The 24,004-nt window shown below is 34.6% G+C and overlaps 1 protein-coding gene across 1 annotated transcript; it reads right to left on the bottom strand.

Annotated features, from left to right (window-relative positions):
* Nucleotides 1-17,509: 17,509 nt before the first annotated feature.
* LOC128127979 (3-hydroxyisobutyryl-CoA hydrolase-like protein 2, mitochondrial) lies at nt 17,510-21,872 on the bottom strand. The gene is made up of 6 exons (XM_052766733.1): nt 21,812-21,872; nt 21,605-21,697; nt 21,382-21,499; nt 21,251-21,299; nt 21,085-21,147; nt 17,510-17,635 (listed from the first exon to the last, which is right to left on the bottom strand). Exons 1-6 carry the CDS (start codon nt 21,870-21,872, stop codon nt 17,510-17,512), a joined length of 510 nt encoding a protein of 169 aa, XP_052622693.1.
* Nucleotides 21,873-24,004: the final 2,132 nt, after the last annotated feature.

Below are 24,004 nucleotides of genomic sequence, written 5' to 3'. Positions count from 1 at the left end.
GTCTAGCAACACCATTACCAGAAACCAATACTAACTTTGGAATCTGCATGTTCATGTAATGCATCCCAAACGGATTGTAAGTCAATGCTCAGTGTAGAATCACTCACAACTTGATGCCTGATAAGTAATCCTACAAAAAAAATATTAAGAAAGTTATGTGTTATATGTTGAATTATTACCAAAATGTTTTAGTTTTGAGCAAATCCTATGTGTCCACACCAAATAGAACAACGACAAGCTTAAATTGTTTATCAGAGCATATATTGAAAAACTTTTTCACTTGAAGCAGGTTGCTGATCATATACTCAAATACCAATTGCTTACTATCAGGCCAGATAAAGATGAAACATAAGTACTTGATAAATCATGAGATACTAAAAGATTGCTTCTGAATAGTATTTCTTGGGAAATAGAATCCAGTAGTAACTTTTTATAAAATACGAGAAAAATTAAATACGCTTCTTGAAAAACATCTAATATTGTATTATGCAACTGAACCGGGTGCAAAATGCATCAGTAGCCTTCCAAGTCACAACTCCCTCTAAGATGTAAAACCTTAATAACTTTCAAGGGAAAGGTGTAACAACGTAAATTTTCAAAACAATTTTTCATTTTTAAAACATACATTTTCTCATAAAATAATGTCAAACCATATTGCACCAATTGTTATCATCACAAAACATCTCTCCAGAATCTCAAACATAAACTCCAATGCGTGTGTGTACGAATCATGCCGGCGCCTTCCCGCGCTCATCACTAGTACCTGAAACACATAACACAAAAACTGTAAGCATAAATGCTTAGTGAGTTCCCCAAATACCACATACAACATATACGCCACTCGAGGCTGTAATACGACCTTCCGGTCGATGTGTCTCAGCGGGACCCTCCAGTCCCGTAGCTCGTTAGATCCTCTGGTCCGGTCATAGCTCGTTGGGCCCGCCGGCCCGGTCTGTGTCGTTGGACTCTTCGGTCCGGTCTATAACATCATATAACATACATATAACACATAGCACATAATCTCATACATAACACATAGGACCCTCTGGTCCATACAATATACCACTCTAGGTAACGTATAGTGAGAAGAATCACCTCGGTGTCTCGGTAAATATCTGACTCGGTGGGAATGTGATCTAGCCTCCGCCTAATCACATAAAGTAAATACTGTCATAAATACAACTGTACTCAACCCTAAAAGTCAACAAGGTCAACGGTCAAACTTTGACCCGACTCGTCGAGTGCACTAGGGCGACTCGGCGAGTCTACACGTGTCCACTGACTTTCTTAGTCCCTCTCTTGGCACGTCGAGTACTTCCCCTGACTCGACGAGTTCCACCTGGCATGAATCGCGGGGCCACCCCGACTCAACTCGCCGAGTCTCAAGAACAACTCGACGAGTTCCACTTGAACTCAGTCCCCCTGACTCTCCCTGACTCACCGAGTTATTCCCCAACTCGGCAAGTCCACTCACTGAATGATTTACGGGCAACCTTCATACTACTCGCCGAGTCTGTTCTTCGGACTCGGCTAGTTCATGCCATGCGCAATCTCTATACAACTGCTGAGGTCAGATCTGTTCCATACAATCGTAGATCTGGCCTCCCCAAGCATGATAATCACGTAAAGTTCAGACCTTGACACTCATATAACATCTAAATGGTCAAAATTGATGATTTAGCCCAAAATGACATCCCTAGCTCATGGCTCCCAAAAAGACTCATAAAGCTCCAAGGTTTAAGGCCTCTAGACCTCTTTGGGTCCAGATCCAGAACACAAACTCGAGAAAGGACCAAATGCTCCACTTAATCAACCTCTAAAAGGGTTAGAAAACCCTAACACAAAGAATCAACACCAAAACTGAAGAAGTTCCGAGAATAATACCTCAATACAATCTCTATGAGCTCAAAAACCACCAAAATCGCTCCTCCTTCAGCCTTCTCTTGCCTTGGTCACTTCCTTCTTGCAAAAACACCCACAAAAGGATCAAGAAGGCCTCTCATTCCTCACAAACGCTCTAGATCTCTTAGGGTTTCTCTCTAGGGGTTGGTGGCCGCAAATGAGGGCCCTAGGACCCTTTAAATACGTCTCAAACCCTGGAAATTAGGGTTTCATTAAACAACGTGGACTTGCCGAGTCCACTCGTGAACTCGCGGAGTCCAGCTGTGAACTCGCATACGAATCCGCGACCATACTCGGCGAGTTTAGATGCCAACTCGCCGAGTCTCCCCATAATATTCAAACATAAAAGAACAACATATAATACCTGGGAACCCGGATGTTACAAAACGTGTTTACGTTTTTATGCTATCCATAGTTGGTAAGAATTGAAGAAGGACTGAATGAAGTTAGGTATGCTTTATTTCCATTTTGAAACTGTTTACTTAAAACTTCCTATATTTCTTTCAATTTTAGCAAACCAAAGAAATAAATGTGTGCGTGTGTTTTATTTATTATTATTATTTTATTCAGATCTAATCCAAAGACCATTTCTCACCACTACTTAATCATAGGCCACAACCCTCTATAGGCTCAATCACCTACAAATAACTTTAACTTAGGAAGAAAATATTTTCCCACGATGTATACTTAAACATGATGGGTTTTGGTCATAAGACATCCTATGTGCTCATACAAACCCTAATGCTTGGATCTAGGTTTCTCTATTGTACATACTTTGAATCCAAGACTATAAACCCTAATTCTAGCATATGGAAATCAGTATTAACATATAATTAGGTTTAAGAACATCCCTTGATTGTTATATAGCAATAACAATCCAATTCCTCCTTGAATTGACCTTGGAAGGCTTAGAGTCACAAGTGTCACTCCTCTAATGGCTCACAAACACCATAAGCAAGTGGAGAAGGTATAAAGAGAGAGGAGGGAGGTTAGAATTCGTCCCTAGGACTTCTTGGGAAGGGATACACGAATTCATGACCCTAGGGGTGTTTATATAGGTGTAGAGATAGGGTTTCAGTCATTATCCTTATCTAGTTGATTATCCATTAAGCAACCAATAAGATAATCCTTGTATCCTTATCATACTCGAATTCTAAGGCTTTTCCAACCTTAAATTCGTCCACCACACTTATAAGATAATTCTTACCTTATTTTTGTAACTATCACATAATTACAATTCAGCCCCTCTAGTTTAATTAATTACACTTGATCACAAAATTAATTCTTAATTAATTATTGACCAATATTAATTAAACAAATATGATTTCTCTTTTAATATATTATTCTTATAACATATTAATAAATCATAATAACCTCTCTCTCTATTTATTTCTCCAATCAAGTTGCTTTGGTGAAGGCAACCCAAAAGGACCATGCACCATCGGGTCAAGTACATACCAAAATAGTTATGGACTTAGACACTAATCCAACAGTCTCCCACTTGGATAAGTCTAAAAACTATTCTGCGTATGACTTCGGATCCCGATCTGCAATCGTAGCTTTCCAAAGCCGCTGTCAACTCTGATCATATCAAATACGCGTGTCCTTAGATAAGGGATCATATATTCCTCCATTCTAGATATCATATGAGATATGATTTCTAATCATTCTCTTTGTACTACTTCTCGATTTCTGATTTATGACGACAGACTAACTGAACAAATCAAATTAGCCCTAGCCCGACCGAGCATTTACGTTTGTCATCACTAAACCATCGAGGGGCCCAAAGATATCGCTTTTATCCTACTTTGGATAAAAGGAACGGATAAACTTTGATACAATGCTTGCTTGTACTCACGCACCGAATCACACACAACAATATGTTTTATAACACCAAGTTACTGGTGCGTTTACATATTATCAATGTGTAACCGATTTGCAAGATACAACTCACACATCTCGGTTTCAAGAATATAAGATGTTATCGTCTCACCAATCACTCGTGATACAATCCATGGAGTGATCCAAGTGAGCGTGGGTTTAATCCAATGCTTAAATCACATTCATAAGCACTCATGAACGTTGCAGCAAACATTTGCTTATGTCTAATACTCTTTTAGACAATCCACACACCAATTCACGACAGTCTTCATTCATATCTACTTCCAACATATGAACGACTGTGGCCCGTTTGAATAATTCGATTATTCTTAATAAACTCAATTATTCTGGAAGTCAAAACATGCAAATGTGAAACACAAGAATAATATTAATCCCATATGGCCTCAAACCTTTGAGTATAAATAAAAATCCTTTTATTTATCACCATATTGATTACTCATTATTTGTCGTTTCGGGTAATCAACTTCTTACTTGAATTCCAACACTTGTCTCATGCTCCTAGCATGCACACAATGTTTACCTATGGTTCTTACTTTGTGAAATAGATCACATTGAACACATTTCCAATCCTTCTCATTTCACAACTCCAAATCCGTTTTTCATAAGTTAAAGAATATCAAATTCTTGCTACTTATAGAATATGCTAGATTCTAACATTCTATGCAACTATCCTTTCGTAATGTCACTGCAGCAAAGTCACAAAGACTATTGCCAATGATATTACAAAGTCTTCTATCGGAGATTGTTACAAGAAAATTCCATAGATGTGATGTCTCTCACTCAAAGTACTTTCTTTGAACATCCTTTTGCATAGAAGTTTCTAATCTAGTCATAGATTTCTCAATATTCAATTCCCAATATGGACACACTTCCATATGTTCCATATGACAACTCATTCTTAATAGAATCTTATCTATTTGTAATGATATCGATATGGTCCATCCAATATGGAAACATTTCCATATTTTCCAATACTATACTTCCAACTACTCACAAGCGACCAATCCTCGTCGAACTTGGATTGTCCTTTGATAGTTGTTTAATTCTTTTAGTCAAAACCGATTCTAGTCCTTTTTCCCTCTAAATGTGCTCGACATTTGGAAAACTTTTAGAATGGTCAAACATTAAAGCATTTGCAATCGATCCTATACCCGAAGCGTATGGGACACGACGCATAATGTTTTATTTGCTATGTTCTCAAAATTCGAATAGTGAAGAGGGATGCCGTAATCATAATCGAAATTTTAAGAACACACTTTGTACCCTTGACTAAATTTATTAACATTTCTCAACCTAATCCTTTAGATTTGAAATGAAGCATAATATTCTCTCCCTTAATTATAGCAAAACAACTCTTCAACTATTGCGACTCTTGTTTTCTATAATTAATATTGCTAACCTTGCAATACTTTCCTTAATAATCATACAATCATAACTTTTATGCTCCCACTATCTTGATGATTATTATAAAACATAACACTTATGCTCCCACTAGCTTCGACATGTATTCATAAACATCTTAACTTTCAGAAAAACAATGCTTATTGAATTTCTTAAGTTCATGTTTCTAATACTTAGTGCTTCGATAATCTTTTATCAAGGTTTCTTGAACTTATACACATTTGCCTTCGATAGTACATATGTGTGTCTAAACAATTAAGACTAATTGCCAAACCTCACAATTCTGATTATGGAAAGGGATGCCGTAACCATAATTGAATTCGAGAATGCAATTTTACAATCACTATCTTCTTAAAATCTGTCTTAGTGAAAGCATTTCCTCACAATCATTTTCATGAAGGAAGAAATCTTATGACACTTAGATTTGAGCGGTGTATGTGTTCCTATCCATGTGAATTTGTTAAAACCAAAGTTTACGACAAATTCAAACTCATATGGACCGAACCTTTCTTAATCTTGATTTCTTGCCTTATGGTAGCACAGCTGCCCACCATGTCTTCCAAGTAGTTAAGCAGCTCACCCTTTCCTATCAATGTACCTTTCATTAATTAAGGTGCTTTGCCTTTTATGCATTCAAAATGAGAACTCATAGAACTCATATGCATAATTAACTCGATTGGATTGGCACAGAATCAAAATAATGTCAACACGATAGGTTGTAAACCTCAACTCGTGTGCTAGTGATGATCGATAAGGTTTATTTGATTTGTTCTTGAAACCTTTCAAGACCATTAAGACTCCCACTGACTCCTTGACATATAAGATTCTCTTGTCAAAAACCATTTCTTGACAAACAAATATTCAAGAGTTAGTGTAGCTTTTATCAAAACACTTCATAAATTGGTACTAGTTGGCCTTTGTCTTATTCAAGACATCACAACTTCCTACATTTGATGAATGTTATAAACCTTTAATACTTTTCACTCATTGTCACAATCTTAACTTTAAGACTTGTTATTGGAACGAAGTATGATTGACTTATTGATTTAACCATTTCTTCAATTCTTGATTCCTCTTCTTAGACATACAATTGTACTAAGACTCACTTAGAGGATCAATTGAGATATGGTTCTTAATCATTAAGACCTATCATAAAGCATAAAAGCTACTCTCCCATCTTCTTAGAATGAAGAAACTTTTATCTTTCTGCCTACTTGATTCTTCTTATTCGTTCTGCTATTGATCTAAACCCTTTAATCAATTCAGAATTACACATAATCTTGTAAGTATAATCATATTTACTAAACCTTTAGTAAATCATGACGAATATCTTTGTTACTCTTATGGTGGACTTGATCAATACGCAACTTTGTGTGCTCGATCTCTTAGTCCTTCACTTGACACTTTGTCAACGAATCAGTCTAATTTCCAAATACGAAATTTCTCATTCATCGTGCATCCACGTTGCATGATTCCAAGTTTCTGTCCAATTGAAACTTTGGGCGATGAGAAACTCTCCCTATTTGGTAAATTCTTGACATTTCCATAAATAGCATAACTAAGAATCATATCCATTCGTTGTAGAAATATTCGAACATCAATTTTCATAACGATTTCATTGTAAGGAAATAAACAAATAAATAAGTCGAACAAAATTTATTTTATTTATAAAAGCAGCGGAAAAAATTGTCCTTACAATGCAGAATCCATTGAAAACTATGTGCAAAAGAAAATTTCTAACAACTCTATCATAACTATCTAAGCTCAAAATCTAATCTTCAAGTCCATGCGATCGAGATCCATCTCTTGTGATTAGATTCATCTTGCTCTCTTATCAAGCTTCCTTTCTCTTCACCGACCCTACAAAACACTCAAATGTAATCTTATTACATCATGTATTAAGAATCAATGAATAGGAACTTAATGGAGTTAGATAGTGGATTTTTACCTAAAGCGCAGTCATACCTTTGACTCTCCCATTTCTTAGATCTCTTAGGTAATTAGGGCAACTTCGTCTCCAATGCCCCCTTCTCTTGGCAATAAAAACAAGTTGACTCTTTTGGAACAACACATGGAACTACTTCAGACATCGCCTTTATGATCAAACTTTTCGATCATTGCATGTCTTTCATTGCCATTGTCTATATCCATAGAGGTCTTGAAGGCAGATTCACCAATCAACTTTGTTTTTCTATTGCACCAAACCATTGCTGATTCGGCAGCAATAAGCATATAGGTGAGATCTATAGGGTCACGTTGTGGTTCGTCATATAGTACTCTCTTACGAACTCACTATATGAGTTGGGAAGTGACTAAAGAACCCAATCAACAGCCATCTCTTCACTAACAACGGATCCCATCATTCTTAGTCTATCAATGCGCGACTTCATCCCTAGGACGTGTGCACACACCGACTTTCCTTCTTTATGTTTACTTGCCAAAAGGGCTTGAGTGATATTGAACCTTTCATTTTTACAATCTTGTGGGTTAGGGAGGATAATTGGAGGAGGAGGAGGAAGTGAAGCATGATTTCTTGTTCCTCGATTGAATCGTGGAATACCGTCTTCATGTGGAAAGCTTGTTCCACGGGATTTGGGAAAACCATAGTTGTCGAACTTTGACATCTACAATATGGGAGAAAACGAATTCAAGTTAGTTGATAGATTGAGTCCTTAGTAAATCACCCAAATGAGATACTAAGGCTAGGACCCAACACAATATTCTACAACTCGGGAGAGGGATGCCGTAACCCTAATTGCAGAATATTTGAAGGTAAGTGAATGACGATTCACTAATTTCCACCATGGAAAACGAAAATTATTTTTAAGTTTTAAATCTATGAAAACTCCTAGATCCTTTGAGATTCATTGAACTTTCAATGGCATGTTTAAATCTCGATATGCCCCTCTTGTTTGTGACTGGGATGCAGAGGATCACAAAGCGGGCGTGAATAACCATGCAAACTTACATGGTGCCCTCACATGTTACAGTCGCCTATTCGATGTGCCGGTAAACCACACACGCTCCACCGAACTATGAAAAACATTGAGTCACCCTTTGCTACCTTTGCTTAGACCCATTTAGTGTGCCGGTTAACCACACACGCTCCACTAACGTCTTCGCAAGGGCACAAAGTGTAATTTCATGGAATTGCATCAATTCACTTTTGCCTAAGTAACTAAGATTGGGAATTATATGAAAACATTTAGTTACTTTTATACTTCATTATACTTATAAGGAAGGTTTCGTCCTATCCTACCCGTTCGGCTAACGACCCTCCACTAGTCAAGAGTGCGGTGGGTAAGAGTGGATACCCATTCAATCGCCATTTTATAGGCAATTTCCTTAAACACCCCTTATAGACTAGCTTCGTGAATGAGGCCTACTAACGGTAAGACTGACTTTTACTCATACATATATATATAATGTTAGACTTTTAATGTTATATATAGTATAGGGTGTATTTTACACTTTTAAAATATTAGGTGGTTCAATTTAACAATTATACTTTTAATTCACTTAAATTGTAAACCTAAACTTTTATGGATTTATTAAACTTCTTTAATTAAACACCTTAATTAGTTAATAAAACCATAAGGGTGTGATTTGAACTTTTTCAAAACTATACTTGAGTTTTAGAATTTAACATTCCTAATTAAACTTTTAATCAACTTTTAAATTCCAAAACTTGAGGGCAACTTTTGAAACATTTCAAACCATAAGGGTTTAGAATTTAAATATACATATTAAACCATTTAATCAAAATTTAAATTCCAAAACTTGAGGGCAAGTTTTGAAACATTTTTCAAAACATTAGGGTTTCAACTATTTAAATTTCAAAACAAAAAACTTTTGGGGTTCAAATTTTAAACTATAAAACCTAAAGGGCCAAATATGAAACTTTTCACAACAACAAGGATCAAATAACAAATAATTCAAATTAACATTTAATCACATAATTATCCATATTTGATGATTTCTTGCAAAATAATTTATCAATTTACTTAAAATAATTAATCAATTATCTTATAAGGAAACAATTATCCTATTAATTGATAAATATCTTCAATTAGATTAAAATTATAGTCAAATATATCATATAATCGGATTAATATTAATCTAACATGATAAGGTAATTATCCCAATGCAAAAACAGCAAGAAATCCCGAGATAAGCACTGTCTGGCGCACCGACTCGCCGAGTCACCCTCTGGAACTCGCCGAGTAGGGCTGACTCGCCGAGTCCAAGAGTGACTCGCCGAGTCAGGTCGAACTGTGAGGCCAAAACACGATTTTCAGTAACATCAAGCATCAATACAATAGAAACCAATCATGGCTCTGATACCACTGATGGGTTTTGGTCATAAGACATCCTATGTGCTCATACAAACCCTAATGCTTGGATCTAGGTTTCTCTATTGTACATACTTTGAATCCAAGACTATAAACCCTAATTCTAGCATATGGAAATCAATATTAACATATAATTAGGTTTAAGAACATACCTTGATTGTTATATAGCAATAACAATCCAATTCCTCCTTGAATTGACTTTGGAAGGCTTAGAGTCACAAGTGTCACTCCTCTAATGGCTCACAAACACCATAAGCAAGTGGAGAAGGTATAAAGAGAGAGGAGGGAGGTTAGAATTCGTCCCTAGGACTTCTTGGGAAGGGATACACGAATTCATGACCCTAGGGGTGTTTATATAGGTGTAGAGATATGGTTTCAGTCATTATCCTTATCTAGTTGATTATCCATTAAGCAACCAATAAGATAATCCTTGTATCCTTGTCATACTCGAATTCTAAGGCTTTTCCAACCTTAAATTCGTCCACCACACTTATAAGATAATTCTTACCTTATTTTTGTAACTATCACATAATTACAATTCAGCCCCTCTAGTTTAATTAATTACACTTGATCACAAAATTAATTCTTAATTAATTATTGACCAATATTAATTAAACAAATATGATTTCTCTTTTAATATATTATTCTTATAACATATTAATAAATCATAATAACCTCTCTCTCTATTTATTTCTCCAATCAAGTTGCTTTGGTGAAGGCAACCCAAAAGGACCATGCACCATCGGGTCAAGTACATACCAAAATAGTTATGGACTTAGACACTAATCCAACAAAACATCCCCCCATCATCCATGTGACCTTTGAATACTACTCCATCCGTCCCATAATTATTGTCCAGTTTTGACTTTTGAAGTCTTTATTCTTCAACTTTGACCTTAAATATTTTTATTTGTGTTATGTAATACATGATGAAACTTATAATAATAAAACGACTTTTAAAACACAATCCATTCATATATTTTGAAACATGTATTATATATCTAAAATAAAAATATTTAAGATCAAAGTTTAAGAATACAAAATTCAAAAGTCAAAAGTGGACAATAAATATGAGACAGAGGTAGTATTAACATGCATAATGTATTTTGATTGGGAAAGTATGTCAGTGTGTTCTTTGTAAGGTAATGACATGTAACACCCGGATCCCAAGGTACTTTATATTATTTTCAATTTTGGCATTTTAAGGTTCGCCACGACATGGTGTAGAGGTGCCACGGCGTGGTGAGTGTAGTACAGTCTGTGTATTTCATTTAAGCCGCCACCGCATGGCAGTTGGCAAATGACAAACCATATTTTCCAGGTTTTGATCCCTATTTAAAGGAATGAGGAGGCTAGAGTTTGCTCACCCTCAGTCTCCACTAGCCTCTTTGAGATCCGAGAAAACCTAAATTCCCCCTCTCTTATTTTGATCCCTTTTGTGTTCTTTGAAGCTTTAGAAGGAAGAAAGAAGAAGAAGTGAGCTAAGATTCCACACGCTAGTCCTCATCCTTTGTATTGGCACTTTTTTGGACCTTTTTAAGTATGCAAGACTCGATTTGTATCATGATAGGTTGCTACATCTTATGTTTTGTCACTAAATTTTCATGTCCTTTTAGGTTGGAGTGATGAGATCTCATAAAGTTTGCAACTTTATGAATCTATGGAATATTTGACATGATCATTGGTGTGGATCTGGTTTATAGTTGGATTTTAATCCATGCATGAGATTTTAACGGAAAACCCTTATTTTGACTCATTATGGTTTCAAGACATGCATTGGACATGCATGTATATAAAACACCAACTTTTGTGGTGATTTTGATAATATAATCTGATCTAGAGTTAATGAGCTACAAAAGTTTCGGAATAAGTACTTAATGGGCAAATTCATGTCTTATTTCGCCTCTTTGAAACCTAGAGTTTGAGATATTAACCTTTTGGGTGGTCTTAATGGATAAATTTGGAAACTTTATCCTTATAGATATGGTTTCGAACTAGATCTGAGCTTTGGGGGTCTTAGGAGCGAAGAAAGCAACTTAACCCATTAAGCTGCTGAAAACCCAATGCCCATGACGTGACAATAGGTCGCCACGACGTAACAGTGGGGAAAATCACGAAGGACTGTTAGTGGACGGCCATGGCGTGGCCATAGATGGCCATGATGTGGCGGTTGACTAAAGTCAACTTGGACCATTGACTTTTGACTTGAGTTGACATTTGGTCAAGCACCTAGTTTGGAGGAAGAGCTAATGGTTTATCTGGTTTGGCTGATTAGGTGGTGCGTAGCAACGATGTTCTATCAATGAGAGAAGTAGCAGGTGAGCATTTTCTATGAGGTGAGTCTTCTCACTGCCTTTGAATTCTTCATTAGGTTTCACAAATACTTTTGTATTGATACATTATATCCATTTGAACAATGTCACATAAAGTTGGCCATGCGAGAAACCGATTCTCAAAGATATATACCTACATATGGAATTGTATGTCCTTGAGCTTTATTGATTGTCATCGCGAAACATAATCGAATTGGAAATTGTTCTCATTATCATGAAGGAAAACATGTCATCTTCAGACATCCTTCGCAAAAATACCCTCTTTCAAGCATGTTAACCAACAACTATTTCGACATCAATGACATTGTGTTGAAAGCTTTTACATATCAATCGGGTGTCGGTATACAATCCAATTGATGGATCAAGATTCTCTAAAAATATTATTGATACCCAACATTTAGTCGTAGGGAATGAGGGGGTAAACTACTAATGGTGAGTGTGCTGAAGAATTCCACAAGATAAAATTTATTTATATCGTCATCTATGGATTCATCAAAACTATAATGAATTCTCTATTATTAATGGAATCGGTTGATCAAATAATCATTAATCTCATCGACATTCTCATTTCTTATGGATAATGTTACCCGCGAAATAATATAACCTAATAATCGATTAAGTTTCAATGATAAAATATTGCATTTTGTTTTTGGCAAATAATTTTTGGACGAATCTAGTTTTTATTCCGTCGAATCTTCAACGATTAAAGTGTGAGCTATGAAATTAGATCATGTCAAACAAATTCACCATAATATTATGTTATATTTTATTGACATTTCTCGCTCAAACAAGTAATTTACAAAACCTAAGATATATGTTACACAACACAAAAGTGTTGGTTCAAACAAACAAAAATAAAAGTTTATGACTTTTTAATAGAGACGGTTTATGTTTATTATCTAAATTATAGAATATTTAAATTTTAGTCTTGTTTTCTTTGACAAAAAGATTTCTAAACGATCAAAATGGTCATCCTTTTTATGAACCAAAGATATATTAAATTATTTATCAAGCACATTGCACAAGTTTTTCATTTTTTTCTAAAAAACATATCAAAGATATTTAATTCTGAAGCCAACATTTCTTCTAAATCAATAAAATGAAAGGAGAATTGGAAAATTGCTACCAAAAAATACACAATTTTATATAGTTAGGAATAACAAAATAAGAGTTTTACATCCATAAATTGTTTAATTCTCTGTCCACTCTATTCAACATACATGTAAGTTACTAATTATTTAACTATAAATATCATCAGCAAATAAGGTTCAAATCTAATCAACTGGTTTGATGTTTTAACCTCGTTGTAATGCTGCTATTAGCCACAACCAAAAGTATTTAATATGGACATTTACATGTTTCATCAAAGTACATTGATATTTTTTTCAACATAAAACCACAGTCTTCAATCATCATGCCAACACTTGACTCCTTAAGTGAAATGAACATATAACCCAAAAATAAAGCATGATGGGATGAAGTACCTTACCGATGACAATGCTATTATTGAAAAAGAAAAATAAATATATTTTACTATTATGAGTATATGACATGAAGATCGTACTTATGAAACTTGAAAATACCTAAAACTAACATTAAAATGAAATTAATTAAAGTGTCTATGGATGGAAGCTAAGACAACTTTAGATTAACCTGAAAATAAAAAAATGGAATTAATTGACAATCAACTGACAAAAAGGCAATATCGTAAAAAAATATTCATTGCTCACATATTCCAAAATTGGATCAAACTAACTCAGTATTATAGAAGGAAATGAACTTTTTATCTTTTAAAATTTAATATCCCCTAAAGATTTGATAATGTTAGTTGTTTATTTACACATATTTTAACTTACTTTATTATCAGGACTGAAGTAGTGCATGTTAAGCTGATTCTATCTCTTCCAATGAAGTTGTTTATGAGAAGTATACTCATTAACCTATAACAAATACAAAAGGTTCAGATAATAACATGGTCATTATATAGAGTCCAAAGTGTTGGAAATGGAAGTGATTGATTTTAAAAAATTAAGGAATTAAAATGGTTTTGGCTCTTCTAGAAAAAACATACTCTTAGAGCTGTTGGCGTGTAGCTCCTTTTCAAAATCTCCTTTTGCAAAATCTGCCAAAGACTTCATTTTTAGCTACTATAATTAAGGTTGATGGTTTGGTCAATTTACTTTGAAAGGGCAGGGTTTAAGTTACAACCGGAACACATCGTTATAATTTAAGAATACTTACTTCATTCATGATTTTTAAGATAATGACCTTTTACAATATTATATCAAAATCAAGCATCTTGGAAGTTTTAATTCAACAAAATTTCAAGATTTAATGACTAATCTCAAATGGATGTGTCAAGAGAATGATGGGGGTGCGAACAAAGTGTTTCATTTATAAAATTAGTTACATAGTTACCAAAATGTTTTTAATATCATAGAATTGCAAAGCATAGTGACATATTTAACATAGAAGTATTCGTATAACATTAAAGTTTAAACAACTTGAAAACCCCCGTTATCTGCGTATTTAGAATGAAAACATACCAGGTTGATCGTCTTCTTTCAACTTCTTTTTTGTCTACTTAAGCAAATCAAAAACTCCAGCTATCTGTGCAATTAGTAAATCAATTAATTTGCAAACAAAAGATAGATGCATGAAGGAAGGGACACAGTAACCAATACAAGAACATACAACAACTTATTGTTATAAGCACTACGTACATAGTACATAGAACATAAGTGGGTAATAAAATATTAAGATTGCACATTTGCTAAAACAATCCATTTTCACAACATATGTAGATCATTTTACTTTTAAAGTTAATTACATTCTATTGGAATTGCCAAAAAAAATTGATAATGATATTATTCATATCATAAAATTGAAAAAAAAATAACAATTCAACATCGTCATTACCAGATCCCCATGGCAAAAATAAATAAATAAATAAAAATAAAAATAAAAAACTCATTTCCAATAATACTCTACACCCCATTCTACAAATATAAATTTCAAACATCATGCTTAACCCCCTCAAAAGCAGGCCTTGTGGGGTATCAAAACAACATCATTGAAACAACTCAGAGTATCCTTGAAATAAACTAAAAACTATATTTTGAACAAAACATTTTCTAAAACAGGCTGACCATACCTAAAGGTGAATGATGATGTCGATAACTGTACTAACCACTCAAATACACACTCATGTCCACCTTGTACTGTATCTTTCTCATAAAAACAAACACTATCAGTATGTATAAGTAGCGATGAGTGAAAATTGAAGCATTAAAGAGAAAAAATGAAAAGAGGGGTTTAGAACCGAAAAGTATCTTATGATTTGTCATCGTCTTTATGTCTCAATAACTGTTGATGGACCAATCAAACCTAAAATCAAAAGACAAACTATAAAATCAACACATGTCAAACATTTGTGAGATTTTTTAAAGTAGAAGAAGAATAGAGTGATAACCATATAGAATTAGGGCTCGTCTGTGAGAGAGGAAATGAAAATGAACAAAATAAAAACAAAAAATCAAACTCAATTATTGCTCGTTTGTGAGAACATACCATAGAAGTGGCAGTTCTAGGGTTAGGTGGATCTAACCTGCAATGGATAGAAACATAGAAATCAAAATCAATAACAGAAAATATAAATGAAATCGAATTCATTTCTAGCAAACGAAAACACTCTTCATCTTCAACATTGAATTGGAATTTAAAAGAGCTATAAATATGAAAGGGTAAACCAACAAATCCCCTTTATTTCTTCCATATTTATGGTACTTTTGATTTGAATGAATCTTTTAAATTTTAGCTAATTCAGGGATACCAAGATATGAGCAACCGGATTTCGAAGATAGAGAAAATGGTAAATTAAAGAAACATACTTGCACCTGATTTCGTGTTCTGCCCATATTACACCACAAAAAAATCAACACCACAATCGAAGCTATAGAACCCATATCTGAAAAATCAAAACCACAGTCTAAGCTATGCAACCAATGATGTGTTCCAAACATCAATAATATTTTGAATAACATGATAGTATAAAGAGATACAAATACCTTTATATGTTCCAAATCTCGATCTTTCTTATTGAGCTTTATCTCGACTTCCCATATTCACTAATTTTAACCTTTTGATAGTAAAAGTAATGATTTTATAAACATGTATGCATGTGTATCATCAAAAATAGTAAAAATTTAAGCCCTAATGAAATACTCACCTGTATGATTAATTTTATAAACCGACGAAGAATAAATAGAGGGAAAAGAAAGGTACTTGGAACCTACAAAGTTTGTAGACCATGTAACAGAGCTAGACACCACCATATAAGTGGCAATGGTGGTGACAGGTAATAGGTTTATTGAATGGTGGAAGAAAGAATGGGTTTTCACAAAAGGAATGAGGGAAACGAAGGTTATCTTGGGTTTTTAGTGACACTTGGGCGATAAAAGGGTCGAGCAGGGAAGTTGACCGATTCAATTGGTTAATACTGGGTCAATTTTGACGGATTCAGTTCCATGAATGTGATTAGGTAGAGATATTTAAGGGATAAAAGTGACTTGTTGACTAAATAAGATTTTAGTGCATAAAATGTTTTAACAAATCGCATTGAGACCTTGTACCTCTTAAAAATTCAACATTTGAGGCTAAATGCTTATTAAGGTACTAGCCGTTTACCCGCGCAAAGCGACGGGTGCGGATCAACAAAATGACATAACAAATTTGTTAAACAAAATGACGAACAGATAGAGATTTCTTATACATGGGCTAGGATTAAACGTAAGACATTTTTGGCGCATTCGATTTTAGTAGAAAGAAAAATCAAAGGAGGAGACAGCGAGCATGAGAGAGAACCAAGGTTTTGCGGTCAATGGCTAGGCATTCATGATAGACGAATGCTAGATCAATGTGCCTCTTTTAGTTTATATGAAATGCTTTATAACGTGTACATCGTATTAGACCGATTCAAATGGATATGAAGAACACTTGGTTAAACTTTGACCCATTCAAAATTTTATCATCATCTTATTTGACTTTTTCATTAATGTTGACCGGATAAGATTCAGTATTTACCGATTCAATTGGATATGAGGAACACTTGGTCAATGTTTGACCCATTCAAAATCTTATCATCATCTTATTTGACTTTTTCATAAATGTTGACCGGATAAGATTTAGTATTTACCGATTCAATTGGATATGGGGAACACTTGGTCGAACTTTGACCAATTTAAAATCTTATCATCATCTTATTTGACTTTTTCATAAATGTTTACTGGATAAGATTCAGTATTCTTTTAATGCATAAAGTCATTGTACATGATGCACTAATGATTTGTACCTCTTAATTTTCAGCATTTGACCAAATTTTCATAATAAGTAATAAAGATATATATATATATATATATATATATATATATATATATATATATATATATATATATGGAAAAGGGAATATATGGCTGTTGTGTATGCAAAGTTAGGTGTAGAACATAAAAAACGTGGTTGTTTCTTGTTTAAAATGAACGAGATAAATCTCCCAATATTCGGTTTCTGCCTTCTTGTTTTATAACCATGTCTTACCTCCTCCATTTATACAATCATCGTCTTCTAGAGCACTTCTGTGTCTCTAAATGTATATTCTTCTTCTTCTTCTTCTTTCATCACTTCTTCATCCCTGTAATTATCTTTTTCTTCTAACGCTTCTATATCTATACGGTCATTTTTAGGACAATTCTAAATCGAATAAAAAATATGTAATCAAACTGCATAATGTAGAAATTATTGCTTCTTAATTGATTACATCCTCGTTAAGCTTTTCATTTTTCATATTTTCACTTTTATTGCGGCACACCATGTACTCAACCAAATGCCATATTCACAAACATTAATTATTTTGCACTGTATTTTAAGTATACTCAACATCAACAATCTCTCCATTCAAAGTAATAACTAATTATTCACAATAGGAAAGAAGACACACTATGCTGCTACATGTAACTTTACATTCATCTTCTTTTATAACTTTTCTAACCCACTGCTCATGTGTTTTCCTTGAAAATGGTTGGCTTAATATCTTATTCTTAACTTTCCAAGTATTATGTTTACATCCTTATAATATCTATTTGTAGATGTTTCAATAATTTTGGATTTGTACTTCTCTTTGCACTAGAGGTCAACCAATATTTTCTATGTGATGGGATTCTTGGAAAAAACATTATACTTTCAACACTTTTGGATTGTTATTCTAATAGAATCAAAATAGGATAGGTTCGTATCATATTCCATGATGGTTGTTATGGTACTTGGAAGATTCAAGCTTTCTAGATGTATAACTTGAATGTGTCCATCTTAGTATCTAACATGTCTGAGTTTGTGTCCATTTTATCCATTTATGTAATAATGGAAGCTAAAGCTCTCAATAACTAGTGGCAAACCCTCACCTTAGGTACTACCTCTTTGTCAGTTACAATTATTTATTTTATCTCTTATAAGAGAAGACTTATGGCATGCAGACTTCTGGAAACAAAACCAACATCCTCTTTGTACGATGTTACTGAATGTTTAAAGCTTGTTTCTGGATGATAATTGGTTGTTGATGAAAAAGCACAATAAGAAGATAACAGCCTCTTGTTTGCAAGACTGCTTCGAGGTGTATGTAACGACATGATTTTTCAAAACAAAATTTTCAATTTTAAAACTTATAAAACATATGTCTCATCATAAATTCTAAAAAACAACCAACAAGTTTCCAATACAATTATTCAAATACAGGATCCTTTAACATGTTCCATCACGACTGTGTGTGTGTACAATCATACCGACGCCTTCCCGTTATCTCCCGAGGTACCTGAAACATATAACACATAACACGGTAAGCACGAATGCTTAGTGAGTTCCCCAAAATACCACATACACATATTAGCCACTTGAGGCTATAAATCTGTAGGACCCTCCGGCCCATGTGTCTCAGCAGGACCCTCTAGTCCCGTAGCTCGTTGGAGCCTCTGGTCCGGTCTAGCTCGTTGGACCCTCCGATCCAGTCTGATTGAGAACCCTCTGGCCTCATAGTTCGTTGGACCCTCCGGTCCGGTCTAAGCAACAATAATATATCATACAATACATATCACATAATCATGCATAACTCAACAAGCACATAAGACCCTCTGGTCAAACATAAATACCACCCTAGGTAATGTATAGTGAGAAAACTCACCTCGAACTATCTCAGAATAATCTCGGACTCAAGTCTCCGGTCTAGCCCCGCCTAACGCACACAAATGAAATTCTCATTTAATAACAACACTCATTAAGCTAAACAACCCTCCCTATGTTCTCACAGAAGGGTAAAAGGCGATTTTACCCTTTCATGAGTCCAAAAGTCCACTTGTTGACCAAACCCTAAAAGTCAACAAAAGACAACGCTTGCGAGTACGCTGCGCGTACCAGATCCTTACGCTGGGCATACTCGACCGCTATGCTGATATCGGGCTGCTTGACCCCTACGCCCCGTGTACTGGGATTTACGCTCGGCGTACATCCCATTTTTACTCTTATCTCACTTATGGTTTTAATCACTTAAGACCTTAGCTCAAAATACAAATCTGGACCCCCTACAGTCTCTTAATCCATAAAGTCGAAGACTTTTTGCCTTTGCATGGCTGGTTTGGGTTTAAACACCCAAAACCTTCATCCTTTTTCTTCCTTAAGCTCATATGCCATGCATGGCTAGTTCTTAATGACCAAGATTGGATTTTTATGACCTTATAACACGAAATACACTAGTAAGGGACATATCTAGGTTCTTAGAGCTCATCAACTCACAAAGCCATCAACTTTTGGGACAAAAACCCTAAAACACCCCATATAAGAACACACAACATAAAAGGAAGAAAGTTTGAAGCTTTATACCTCCAAATGAAGTTTCTCACACTGCTAAGCTCCGGTCCAAGTGCTTGGGCTCTTACTCCTTCTTCTCCAAAGCTTCCTTTCCACTCCTAAAGCACAAGAACACACCAACAAGCTCTGAAAGGCACTCTCTAGCTACAAGAACGAGGATTAGGGTGTTGGATGGACAAGTCTCTGGAAATGGTGGCCAACAATGAGGCCATAACGTTCTTTAAATAGGGGGCTCATTTAGAATTAGGGTTTCATTCTGGGCATGGTATGCCCCGCGTACTAGGCAACCTCTGCGTCATGAATATGCTCACGAGTACGCGCGACGTACTCTCTATTACGCCCAACGTACTCGATTATCACACAAACTACACAAGGGATAAAAGTGACAACTTAAGGAAAGATGAAGGGCCAAGGTGATATACCTGAGTTCGAGATGTTATAATTCTCCCTTACTAGAATTAGATTTCGCCCTCAAAGTCGTGCTCCGCAAATAATTCGGGGTACTGCTCCCGTATCTCTGACTCCGCTTCCCAAGTCAAATCGGACCCCTTCCACTACTAGAAAAACAACCTTTTACGACGCTCATTGCGCGTCGTAAAAGGCTCAGACGATGCGCAAATGCGCGTCAAGGAAGGCCCTGTCATAAAGAGAGACGACGCGCGTTCACGACGCTCATTTACGACGTGCAATTACGACGCGTGTTTACGACACGCAATGCGTATCAAGGAAGGCCCTGTCATAAAGGAAGACGACACGCATTCACGTGTCGTAACCTTACAACGCGCGTGTTAATGACACGCAATGCGTATCAAGAAAGCCCCTGTCAAGAAAGGCCATGTCATAAATGAAGATGACACACATTTTTGTGTATCATAATTTTAAATGTTTAAAACAACATTATTTATAGATTTACTAATTTTCAAATTAAATTTGTATTTAATGTCTCATAATAGAAATAAAACACCATATACAAAAATACAATCTATTGCATAAAATTTAATGTCATATAATTCTATTTCTTACAATATATAAATTTGCATTCATCTAATCTACTCCGTGTTTAATACTAACAATTAGAATGAAGAATGCAACACTTGCATTTGCAGCATCTTATCTCTTTCAGCTTGAGCTTTCTTTTCCTCTTCTAACTCTAGAGCTATTCGCTTTCATCATCAACCCTGTAAACACAACACAAAATCACTTGTCATTTTCATTCTACTTTTAAAATTAATTCTTATTAGGACATTCTACTTTGAATACAAGATATTACAAATAAAGAAACTTACACAAGTTTTCTGCATCATCTTAGTATATATGTACTCATCAACTCTCTGCTTTGCCAAAGCAACCTATTTCACATCAAATTAAAACTGATTTTAATCAAATTTGTATTATAAAAATATTAATCTTATTTTGATAACTAAAGGTTGCAATTTTTTTTAAAGGAATAACCACCCAAGTGAATTTGTCTATGTTTGTTTTCCCCTTTCCCACCATGAACCTGCAAGACACGAGACATCAAATAAATCAAAACGAAAACAAATTTTGATTTTTTTTCCTTTCAGTAACGATTAACATTTAACAAAAAAACAAAAGGGTTGTGAAGAACACTGGTTTTATCTACATAAACAAGATCACCATATTGAGCAAGAGAACCTGATATGATGGAAGGGTCATCTGTCATGAGTTGACCAAGGCGTTCTTCAATCCATGCAAGTTTCAGTAAGTATCAATAAATAAATTTCAAATCATCATATATTCTTTTTCAGTTCTCCCTACATATGTAAAAAAATCATCGGTTGAAACTGCATACCCCACTTAGTGAATAATGTGTAGCAATGCCACATGCAACAAGTTCAGCTCCATTAAGCTTTTCTCCAGTCAAAGCCAAGAATTCACCTACAAAAACACAAGAAAAACAGAATTAGGATTTAAAATTCCGAAAGGTTAAGAATATTTTATTCTTGGAAATGATGAAAATAAAAAATAATGAATTAAGAGTTGGATTGCAACCTAAATAACCAGGGAGATGAGAAAGATAAAATGAAGCCCATGCATCTGGATGGAATCCCATCTGAACTTAAGGAGTTGCAAACACCTACAATTCATATCGTGAGGTTAATTTTAAAATTACAGAAGTAGCCAAATGCAATAAACAAAATAAAAGAAAAAGAATTAATCTATGCATATTGGGTGGAAAGTGAAATATGAAGTGGGTTAACGAATTGCTAGAACTGTATTGACAATTAGTCATTGGTGTCAAGTAAAACTCAAAGTGAAAACAACAACCTGAATTCAAGGGTAAATTAGTCAAAAAATTTAATTTAAGAGAAGTAGCAATATACATCCTCTCTTTCAGGCTCGATTATGGCCTTTGCTTTAGCAAATGTTGAGCTCCATTCTTCATATTCGGTTCATTGCAATGGCGATTACTTCATGGGCTTCACGGGATATAGCCCCAAGAGACATGCCACCTGTACAGAAACGCTCAACGATTGAAGCAACAGATTCCACCTTTTCAACTAGAATCATGGATTGTTCACTTTTAAATTCGAAAAGATCCCGAATCACCTGGGGTCACAAATTGGAATCACAGCTATCAGCTATATGTTGTCCTTCATATTTACATTGTTACAAACATATATATATATATATATATATATATATATATATATATATATATATATATATATTATCATTTATTATTTAATATATTTATAGTTACATTAACAGGTCTGTTTGGTAAACTGAATATGTACTCTCACGCTTTTCACGAACTGCTTTATGAAGTAGTTTTGACATCTCCGGGTTCTCTCTCTGCAAATACAAAACTGAATATACTTACCAGAGTGCTCCGTGAGCATCAATAATGTGGTTCCCAGCTCCACCACCACCACCACCATTGTTAATGGAACCCATGATCGATTGAGGTTACTTCTCTAAACTAGATGGTAGGAGTTGGAAGGGTAATATCAATGCATCCCATCTACTTCAGTAGCAGCGTACGAGGTTGCACCATGTGAACTCGCCCAGAGGCATATAAATGTCAAACAAAAACATTTGAAATGTCATATATATATGTAGGTTGTACTAAATTTTAGGAAATACAAGAGATTTATAATTATTAATCACAATGCATGGTACTTATAACTCCAACTAAAAGTTTCCAATTAATGGGTTACTATTTTTGATCTCATAAAGCAGGTTGTTTTTTAGCTTTTTCCCTAGTTGAAAATGGAAACGTTTGATTCAAGTGACAACATGCTATGAAAATAACAATAAAAAGAAGTAACAAATGAGCCAATAACTCACTTATAACCATGAAGAACAACACTCAAATGGAGTAACAGGGAAAGATTCCATTGAAAATCATGCTAGGGTAAGAAAAATGATAAAGAACAATCAAATTGAGATTTGAGAATAATCACGCGCTTCCAGGTACTAAAAAGCCTATAATTACAACTTTTGATAGAAAATACCTAAAATACCCTTTCCCATTTTGGCCTTCCTTGCATATGTGAACTTTAATGGAATGGGGGTCTAGCACAACATAAACTTCTACTGAATCTAGTGTTATGTATTTTACTTGGCATGTTACTTTCTTAATTAGATGATGCCAATCAAAGAAATATATACCTGATGAAAGATTTCAACAACCTTGAAGGGTGTAATGATATATGTATCCTATTTACATTAGGCATAGCTAACAAGAAGAAACTGTGATACCACTGAAAATGATATGAAGTAACTGTTTTTTTTTGTTGCCAATTTGTAATGAATATAAAGACTGACCGTGACTGGCAAATGAGTTGCAGATTGCATGGAGGTATGAATCTGAATACCATACACATTAGAACAATTGTGGCTCCCATTGACAACTTTTTTGCTTCATCTTTTGTAGTTTTATGTAACAATTGGTAAAAATAGGAACGATCGTATGATGCTATCTTTTGATTATTAAGCAATATGAGTATTTTATTAAGAATGGTTGAAGGAATTTAACCTCTTTTATTTAAATAAGTTATTGTGAAATATAAAACAAGTAACTATTGATAAATTTCGTTATGATGTATGACATCGAACCATGACCGGTTTGTGAAATTAGCATATAACATCATTTAAATGCAACAAACTTAATTTTTGTATCAACATGTCACTAGTTGATAAGTAAGTTAGGTTCTATGTAAATCGTTTGCTTAATAGATG

This window comes from Lactuca sativa, chromosome 8, assembly GCF_002870075.4.
Source record: "Lactuca sativa cultivar Salinas chromosome 8, Lsat_Salinas_v11, whole genome shotgun sequence".
Classification (NCBI taxonomy): Eukaryota; Viridiplantae; Streptophyta; class Magnoliopsida; order Asterales; family Asteraceae; genus Lactuca; species Lactuca sativa.
The sequence above is the reverse complement of the archived record's forward strand: the minus strand, read 5'-3'. Positions and strand labels throughout refer to the sequence as shown.

Coding starts and splice junctions, on each gene's coding strand:
- LOC128127979 (XM_052766733.1), bottom strand. CDS start 21,872: ATGGGATTCCATCCAGATGCATGGGCTTCATTTTATCTTTCTCATCTC. Junction 21,500..21,604: donor TTCACTAAGTGGGGTATGCA/GTTTCAACCGAT, acceptor CATGGATTGAAG/AACGCCTTGGTCAACTCATG. Junction 17,636..21,084: donor AGATGATGCAGAAAACTTGT/GTAAGTTTCTTT, acceptor TATTCGATTTAG/AATTGTCCTAAAAATGACCG.